The sequence below is a fragment of the Arachis stenosperma genome, chromosome 1, assembly GCF_014773155.1.
Source record: "Arachis stenosperma cultivar V10309 chromosome 1, arast.V10309.gnm1.PFL2, whole genome shotgun sequence".
NCBI classification, from domain to species: Eukaryota; Viridiplantae; Streptophyta; class Magnoliopsida; order Fabales; family Fabaceae; genus Arachis; species Arachis stenosperma.
Window position 1 is genome coordinate 41,037,493 of NC_080377.1, and position 9,611 is coordinate 41,047,103.

Consider the following 9,611-nt stretch of genomic DNA (forward strand, 5'->3'; position numbering starts at 1 on the left):
GCGATGGTCGACGGCTAGACGCGGCAGGGTGGCATGGACAAAGAGGTGGTTGCTGTTGCGACCTAGAGGAGGCGATGCGTCATCGACGCCTTCAGACGAGAAGGACTCCCGCGGCAACATCAACCTCCGTGAGAACTAGCATCGGCAGCGTCGACCTCCGTGTGTAGCAGCAGTGGCAGACGACGACAGCGGCAGGTGGCGGAGCTCGGGCTGCACAGGTGGCACGCAGAGGCGGGCCGACAAAGAGGTGGTTGCTGTTGCGACCTAGAGGAGGCGATGCGTCATCGACGCCTTCAGACGAGAAGGACTCCCGCGGCAACATCAACCTCCGTGAGAACTAGCATCGGCAGCGTCGACCTCCGTGTGTAGCAGCAGTGGCAGGGTTGTGTTGTGGTGTTGAAGACGACAGCGTCCTCGCAGGTGGGCGGAGCAACTCGGGCTGCACAGGTGGCACGCAGAGGCGGCGCCGAGGAGACCTGTCTAACGGGGCTGATGGGTATGTGACGCTGGAAAAGGATATGGGTTTGGGAGAGTATGTCCACGGTAACAACAAAATGGTATAAGGTAAATTAGGGTTAGAGTGGTAAACTAGTGAAATTAGGATTAATCTGGATTAATTGGGGATGTGGCTTTTGGAATTAAGTGGGCTTAGAGTCCAGTCCAATTAAACTTGGCATATGTTGGCAGAAATGCTGTTGGTAACGTAGCGGGATTGAAGATTAAAATACCAAACTAGTTCGTGTTTCTCAAACTTACCGGTTCACTGGCTTTTACTAAACATGTCCGGTCAAATTGGTTCTTGCCGGTTTTATTCCTTACATATAGGGGTGGCAATATGTACCCTACCCGCGGGTACCCAACCCGACCCCACCCGATCGGGTAGGGTTGCCAACCCGATCCGCAGCGAGTAGAGTAGGGTACGAGTCGGGTAGGGTGCGGGTTGAGCCTCAACCCTACCCAACCAACCCGCACTCTATATATGTTTATGTTATATACTTATATAAAAATATGTTTTAAGTGGATGTTGAATCAAAGACCTCTCACTAAATGCAAAAGATCCTTAACCGCTAACAGAAAATCATTAATTGATAATTTAATATTTTTTTTACATAAAAATCAGTTCTATTTTAAATTATCAAGTTATATAATAATGTTGTATATTTTTTGTAACCCGCGGGTAGGGTCGGGTATCCGCGGGTTAAGAGTGGGTAGGGTTAAGGTTGGGATATTCTCAACCCGCGGGTAGGGTTAGGGTTTGATCCAAACTCTACCCTACCCTACCCTACCCATTGCCACCCTTACTTACATAGTCCAATACTCCAATGCCACCCTCGGACCAACCAAGGGATCGGGTCTATCAATTTTTCGGTTTGGTTGTCCGAATTGGTCTGATTTTGACAACTATGTACTCTACAGTCTACTTAATTTAATGGATTAATTACTACTTTGATATCGAAAAATTCAATTGCTGACAAAAAAATATTTAAAAGATGTTATCAACAAAATAACTCTTAAATTATTTGAAAAGACAAAAAAAACTAATAAATATTATATTATTTTAAGCAACAAAGAAATTTTTATATTGAACAAACGACTTATCCATTAAATTTAAATTTTTGTGTTAATATTTAAATAAATATTTAGAAGAAAAACAAAAAAATTGAAACAAAATTTAATTTCTAGATTTTTTTATTTTTCTAAAAATATTGTCAATCACAATAAAAAAATTTAAAATTTACATGACAAAAATTACTAAATTTCAAGGATAAAAAAAATTTATTTTTTAATAATTTAAATTATAAAAATTTGCATCAAAATTTAATTTATAAAATTATTTTTTGGGTAAATCACACAAACAAATTAAATAGGAATCAATATTACACAAATATCCAAAAACAAATTAGCTTACATGCATGTCTTAAAGTAACTCTATGTAAATCGAATAAACTAAATTCGATTTACATTTTTTCAATATAAACTGAATCAACTGGATTTGATTTACTATATATGTTATATCAATATTAAATCGAATCAACTAGATTCGATTTACTATATACTACTAAACACATATATAGTAAATCGAATAAGCTTGAATCGATTTACTACTGCAGATTATTAACATTTACTACTTTTAAGTTAATTTAAAACATAAATGTCAATAAGAAAATATTCCTATTTGAATTCAAATAAAATATCAAAAATCAAAACGAATAAGAATAGAAATCAAACTTTTGTGTTTTAGTTCAAATTCCCAAAAACCTACATTTTTATAAACTTATGAATTTAAAATGGAACATGAAACGATTTCAAAAAATTTATTAAAATTCATCATTTGACTCAATAGCATCTAAAGAATCATTACCAAGCCTTTTAATGTTGAAAAAGTTAATATAAAGTATAGCCTTTTAAGGTGGCATATGGATTAAAACTTGAACTTTTTTCAAAATCAGAAGTAACAAATAGTTATACAATATAAAAAGACTATATTTATAATATGTAATTTGAGAAATAATTAAAATACTATGTCAATTAAATTATCATTTGATTTTTGAAATTAAGTGTAGAACTTATTACTTTAATGACGTTACTTCTAACTTAAAGTTGAATTTTTTAGAGCATACAATCATCAAAGTAGTAACTCTAAAAAGACTCAAGTCTTAATTCCAAATGAGGGTATTTTCTTATTAACATTTATGTTTTAAACTAACGTAAAAGTAGTAAATGTCGATAATCTGTATCACTAGTAAATCGAATCAAGCTAATTCAATTTACTATATATGTGTTGTTAAGTAGTAGATTGAATCAATTAGATTCGATTTACATGTGATTCGATTTACTACTGGTACAAATATACATGTTAAATCGAATCAATTAGATTCGATTTACATTGAAAAAGTGTAATATCACGGTGAGTGTATATCGTTCCCATAAGAATTAAAAGACTGAGCATGTAAATATTAAATTAAATTATTAATTAGATCGATAGAAGTTGGAATATAGAATTGTTGTGACTTGCTGAAAACTTGAAAGGCTTGAAATTAGAGTTGCTTGAGTGCTAAATGCTTCGGACAGTACTTGCTGAATTTGGAGAAATCAATGGTAGTGAATGTCTAGGGCTTCGGAGATATTCATGTCCTTAGGAAAATTAACTTTGTTAACTTAGTTTTCAAGTTTGCAAATCTCTGTTCATAACGAATCTAAAGTAACCGATTTTCGATGTCTTAGCTCCTCAGTTTCTCTTTAATTAACTAACTACCAATGTCTTGGTCAATTGATTAATCAAAGAGGCTAAGTTCATAAAATCCGATTCAATTTCTCAAAGAGAAAAACATAATTTTCAAGAATTTTCCTAATCCAGATTATATGTCACGTATTCAAAACTAGGATAATAAAAATTCATGTATTGTTGCACACTTACAAAATTCCCTACGTCTAGTTGATTTAAAAAGCTATGTAAAAGAGTTTCAAGAATGATTTGAAAAATTATTCTGTCGAATCAATTAACAAATTCAAAACGGGATTAGCACTCCTATCGATGCTACTAATCCTTTGTTCATGAAGAACGAAATACTCAATCACAAAATGATTAATGCAAAGCTTTAAAATAAATGTAAATTTAGATTAATAAACCATCGAAACATGAACAGAGCTCCTCGCCCCTTTAACAAAGGTTTAGTTACTCATGAAAATTTGAAAAATAAAACAAAGAAAGGAAGAAGGAGAGAGACGGTGTCCGAAGATCCTCCCCCTACGACTTGCTTCTCTCTGTGAGCTATCTCACTTATTTAAATCCTAGATTTCTTAATAATTCAAATTCAAATTCAAAACTAAATATTATCTTAATCAGAAGTAATTAAGATAATTTCCTAATTCAAATAGAAACAGAATCAAAATGAAATCAAAACAAATTCAAATTTAGTCAAGTACAAATCTTCTCCAATCTTCAAAATAGGATCTGATCTTTGAGCTTTGTAATTTTCAATGGCATGTAACGGACTTCTTTGGGCGTGGAATCTTGCTAAGTAATGATTATAGGGCGTGGCACGCTCTATTGCTGAAAATGGACTTGTGCGTACGTACACTCTGAGATTGTTCCTTAGAGTATGGCACGCCCTACGTAGCGTGGCACGCTTCCTTAATAGCTTCGCAAGTCTTGATTTTTGGTTGTTCTAGGGCGTGACACACCACATTTAAATTTGGGTACTTGTGCATACACATAAAACGTGTGCGTACGCATCCAATGCGAATCAAGGGACTTGTGCGGACGCACCTGTGTGTGCGTACACATGTATTGAGAATCACTCCCGGATTAGTGCGTGCACACACCTTCTGCTTCTTCAAGGACTTTCTTTTGTTGCTCCTTAGATCATCCTTCCTTTTTACTTAATTTTTTCATCTTTAAACACTGTATTTTTTAAAAAACACTTTGAAAATATTTAGTAGCAAAGGATATTGAAATTAATGAGATTTGAGAGAAAATTATGTATATAAACTTAAAAAAACATAAGAAAAACATAATAAAAACTACTAAAGATGCAGATGCCTCACTGGTCTATTAACAAAATTAGACTTTTAAATCAGTCTAGGCCTAGAACTATTTTATGATAGGTCAGGCCAGACCAGGTCAAATGCAGACAAGATTACACGCCACTGGCAGACCGACAAGCCTGTTTCCACCCTTAAGCATAATAACATGGGATTGTCCAAAGTTGTATGATAAGATGCTCAATTTTGCCCAATCTTATTTTTATTACAAGTAAGGATGGTAATGGGTATCCATCAGGCGAGGATCCTCTCCTTGCTTCCCATCCCTGTTTAGGAAATTGCCCCCGTCCCCACCCGATTCCCGTCATGGGTCCCCATTTATTATTTTCCGTTGCGTGGGAGGCAGATACTCACAAGTATCCGTGGATATTAAACTTTAAAAAATAAAAAGATCTCAATCATAATAAAATTTCATACAATTCAAGTAAAATGTATTAAATCAAACACAATTTAAACACATTCAACATTACTAAACTCAATTTAACATTATTCAACTAAATATCTAACATACAAATTAAAATTAAACAAAATAAAAAAGTTTTTAACATAACATAACAAATCTTCGTTGATGATTATAGTTCAATTTTAGTACTCTCTTCTTGTAATGATACAAATTTGAATAATTAGTTGGTGTAAATTTAGATATTATGCACATGTTAATTTGTTTCTAAGTAAAACTGAAAAAAAGAATAAAAGATATACTTACATCATATATATATAAAGAATATTTAAATAATTTCACTCTAGCGAAAATTTAGCGGGTCTTCATGGGCGCGGGTGTCTTAGTCCCGTCCCCGTTTATTCGTGGGACGGATTTCCATTCCCATAGAGACTTAGCGGATCTCCATTTTCCTCTTTGTTGCGAATAATCTCCACAGATATTCGCAAATTCAAATTTTTTTGCTAACCCTAATTGCAAGGGATAAGAGTGATGACACACACATATTATTCTACAATTTCGTAAAACAATAGTAAATAAAAATTATTTCAAAAATAAAGTAATCTCTTATTAAATATGATTTTACAAATTATTATGAAAATTAGTAAACTCCCTCGTGCATATCAAATCATGGTTAGAATATTATTCTACATTCATTTTTAAATAATATTTTTCTTAGTTTCTTGAAGCACCCTTCTGTTTATGTTTAAGTGAAATATTAATCAACTATATACGCCATTTAAATTTAATAATCTCATAATTATCCAAAATGATTTAATTTTCTCTATAATATCTATTATATATAATAAACTTAGTTAAACACGATTATTTATTTTAAAAAGGGTAAAAAGAATAAATATTGAATAATTTTTGGCCTCTAATGACTTAGACTTATGTACTATATAGATGCAATAATATTGAAAAATAGGAGTTTATGACCTAATCTTCAAGCTATTGCAGAGAACATGAGCAAACCTTGGATTTTGGTGGGTGACTACAATGAAATAAAAGACATCTAAGAGAAAAAGGGGTTTAATTGATTTGGGTTGCGTTGAATCGAGATTCACTTGGAAAGGCCTCTTATGAAATGGTTATGAAAGAGTCTGATCTGTACCTATAATATCGGACCGACGTTATATTTCGAAAACAGCACATTTTAACAGTGCAATATACCAAGTCAAACTACGTCAGTTATCCACTACGTCACTTATCTCAGGAGAGAAATCCGATCGTTAGCTCGGATACAAGGCCAGGGATCTCAGACCCACTAACAGATCTCTCCAACCATAAATAGCGCCATGCAGATAATCAAAGCATCATATTCCAATACCGAACACACACAGCAATCGCTTATAGAATATTCTTCCTGCTCAGAAATTAACTTAAGCATCGGAATCCTTTTTGCAGGTACTCCACACTGCTCAGACGAGGCTCATACAGGTGGCGCGATCTTCAACAAAGACGGTTGATCAAGCCTCTTGGATCCCTTGTCGACCTATACCTCGGATCGAGCTCTTGGCAGGAACATTTGGCGCCCACCGTGGGGCCGAAAAGTTCACTCTCACCCCTCACTGAATTTCTAATTTTAATTTATTTTTTGCCCGCACTGTATATTTTTCTCTTTCCAGGGAGCAAATTATGACCGATCATTCTAAGACTCAACAACACTCTCAAACCAACGCCAACCTCATGGCCGCCAATTCCGCCCTACAGGCAGAAAATCAGCGGATGGTCGAACTCCTGGCGGCGCTGCAGAACAACGGAGATCGAAAGGTTGACAGCAAACGAACAAATGCTTATCAACACGAGGAACACCAATCGGAGTCCAACGCAAAGACAGGGGAGACGACCCCGAAGAACGTGAGGCGGCGGACCAACCCGTTCTCCAAGGAAATAATGAGTTTCAAAATGCCCCAGAATTTCACACTTCCTATGACGCTAACGCCGTACAAAGGAATCGGAGATCCTAAACTCCACGTTACAAAATTCGAGTCCATGATGTTCCTTAACAGCGACTCAGACCCCATCCTGTGCCGATCTTTCCCAACATTTTTAGATGGAGCTACTTTGTTATGGTTTTCTAACTTACCTGCAGGATCCATAAACAATTTTGATGAATTCGCCAAGATGTTCATTAACCACTTTACAGCATCCAAGATATACGTAAGGGACTCGGACTACCTCAGTACAATCAAACAAGGGCAGCACGAGAGCCTGTAGGACTACATGACGCACTTTACGACAGCAGCAATGGAAATTCCTGACCTCAATCCAGAAGTACAGCTGCACGCGATAAAAAGCGGCCTCAGGCCAGGAAAATTCCAGGAAGCCATCGCTGTAGTAAGACAAAAAACATTAGAGGAATTCCGAGAAAAGGCGATGGGGCAAATTAAAATAGAAGAGCTCCACGAAACTCGAAGGAACGAGAGGCCAGCATCCAGAAAAGAAGAAGAAAGACCATACAGGTCCCAGAGCAGGGACTCCAAAAAGCCTTTCAGACTGGCCCCGAAGTTCGATTCGTATACCAAGTTCAACACTAAAAGGGAGGATATAATCAAAGAGATCATCCACAGCAAACTCATCAAACCACCAAGCCGAGCAGATACATACCAAGACCAAAGGTATATTGACAAAACGAAACACTGCGCCTTCCATCAAAAGTTCGGACACACCACGGACGAATGTGTCGTAGCCAAAGACATGTTGGAAAGGCTAGCAAGGCAAGGATTACTGGACAAATACATCGGCAGACAAATCCATAAGGAACAACCCGCCTCGGGTGAAGCAGAACACACGAAGGCAAGCGGCGAAAAATCCCAATGGCAGAATAATCAACTACCAAAGAAAGTCATCAACTATATTTCAGGAGGTTTCGCGTGTGGTGGAGAAACAAGCTCGGCAAGGAAAAGAAGCTACCGAACCATGTTAGCAGTCCAAAACGAGACGCTCTTTGACTTACCTACACCAAAAGTCCCTGATATCACATTCACAAGCAGGGACTTTGACACTAAAACTCCCAACCTTAATGACCCCGTAGTCATCTTGGTAACAACAGGAGACCTCCTAATTCGGAAAGTCTTGTTATACCAAGGGAGCAGTGCCGACGTCATGTTTCTATCAACCTTCAAGAAGATGCAGCTGAACAAAAAAGTGCTGCAACCGTCCTCCGGCAAGCTCGTCGGATTCTTAGGGGAAAGGGTCCCTGTGACAGGTTATGTATGGGTGAAGACGACCCTAGGGGAACCTCCTCACTCAAAAACTTTAGACATTCAATATTTAATTGTCGATTGTTTTAGTCCATATAATATCATCCTAGGAAGACCTTCTTTAAATACTTTCAGAGCCATGGTCTCTACTATTCACTTGTGTGTTAAGTTCTGTTCAGAGAAAGGAACCATAGCAATAATCTATTCGGATAGGAAAGAAGCGAGGCAGTGCTACAACGCAGGACTCAAAGTACAACAGGCAACAATGAGGAGAATAAACTCGGTATACAATGCCAGTGACATACCAGACCTCGCCGAGTTGGATCCTCGGATCCACCATGAGCAAAGGCCAACACCAGCCGATGATCTGTAGCAGGTAAGCTTAACAGGAGACAAAAACCAATACACTAACATCGGCTCCACTCTACTTGCAGGGTACAAGCAACAAATGACAGATATACTCCGAACCAATGCCGATCTGTTCGCCTGGACCCCAGCAGACATGCCAGGGATAGACCCAGAAGTCATATGTCACAAGCTCGCCCTTGACCCTAAAGCCCGACCGATAAAACAAAAGAGGAGGCAACTCGGAAAGGAAAGAACAGAAGCAGCAACGAAGGAAACGCAAAAACTGATAAGCGCAGGCTTCATCCGAGAAATACAATTCACATCCTGGCTGGCGAATATGGTCATGGTAAAAAAGAACTCAGGGAAATGGCGAATGTGCGTGGATGATGAGCGGATAATTTGTATGCTTTTTGGCATTGTTTTTAGTATGTTTTTAGTATGATCTAGTTAGTTTTTAGTATATTTTTATTAGTTTTTAGTTAAAATTCACTTTTCTAGACTTTACTATGAGTTTGTGTGTTTTTCTGTGATTTCAGGTATTTTCTGGCTGAAATTGAGGGACCTGAGCAAAAATCTAATTCAGAGACTCAAAAGGACTGCAGATGCTGTTGGATTCTGACCTCCCTGCACTCGAAGTGGATTTTCTGGAGCTACAGAAGCCCAATTGGCGCGCTCTCAACGTCGTTGGAAAGTAGACATCCTGGGCTTTCCAGCAATATATAATAGTCCATACTTTGCCCAAGATTTGATGGCCCAAACCGGCGCTCAAAGTCACCTACAGAAATTCCAGCGTTAAACGCCGGAACTGGCATAAAATTTGGAGTTAAACGCCCAAACTGGCATGAGAGCTGGCGTTTAACTCCAGAAAAGGTCTCTACACGAAATTCCTTCATTGCTCAGCCCAAGCACACACCAAGTGGGCCCGGAAGTGGATTTTTATGTCATTTACTCATTTCTGTACACCTTAGGCTACTAGTTTTCTATAAGTAGGACCTTGTACTATTGTATTAGACATCTTGGTAGCTATCTTCGTTTTATGCTATCTTAGATCATTGGGAGGCTGGCCATTCGGC

General features: G+C 37.5%; 1 protein-coding gene across 1 annotated transcript; it reads left to right on the top strand.

The window, feature by feature from the left end:
* The first annotated feature begins 7,210 nt into the window (after positions 1 to 7,210).
* Positions 7,211 to 8,563, top strand: LOC130978505 (uncharacterized). Its single transcript, XM_057902257.1, has one exon. The coding sequence runs from the start codon at positions 7,211 to 7,213 to the stop codon at positions 8,561 to 8,563; it is 1,353 nt and encodes a 450-aa protein (XP_057758240.1).
* The last annotated feature ends 1,048 nt before the right edge of the window (positions 8,564 to 9,611 follow it).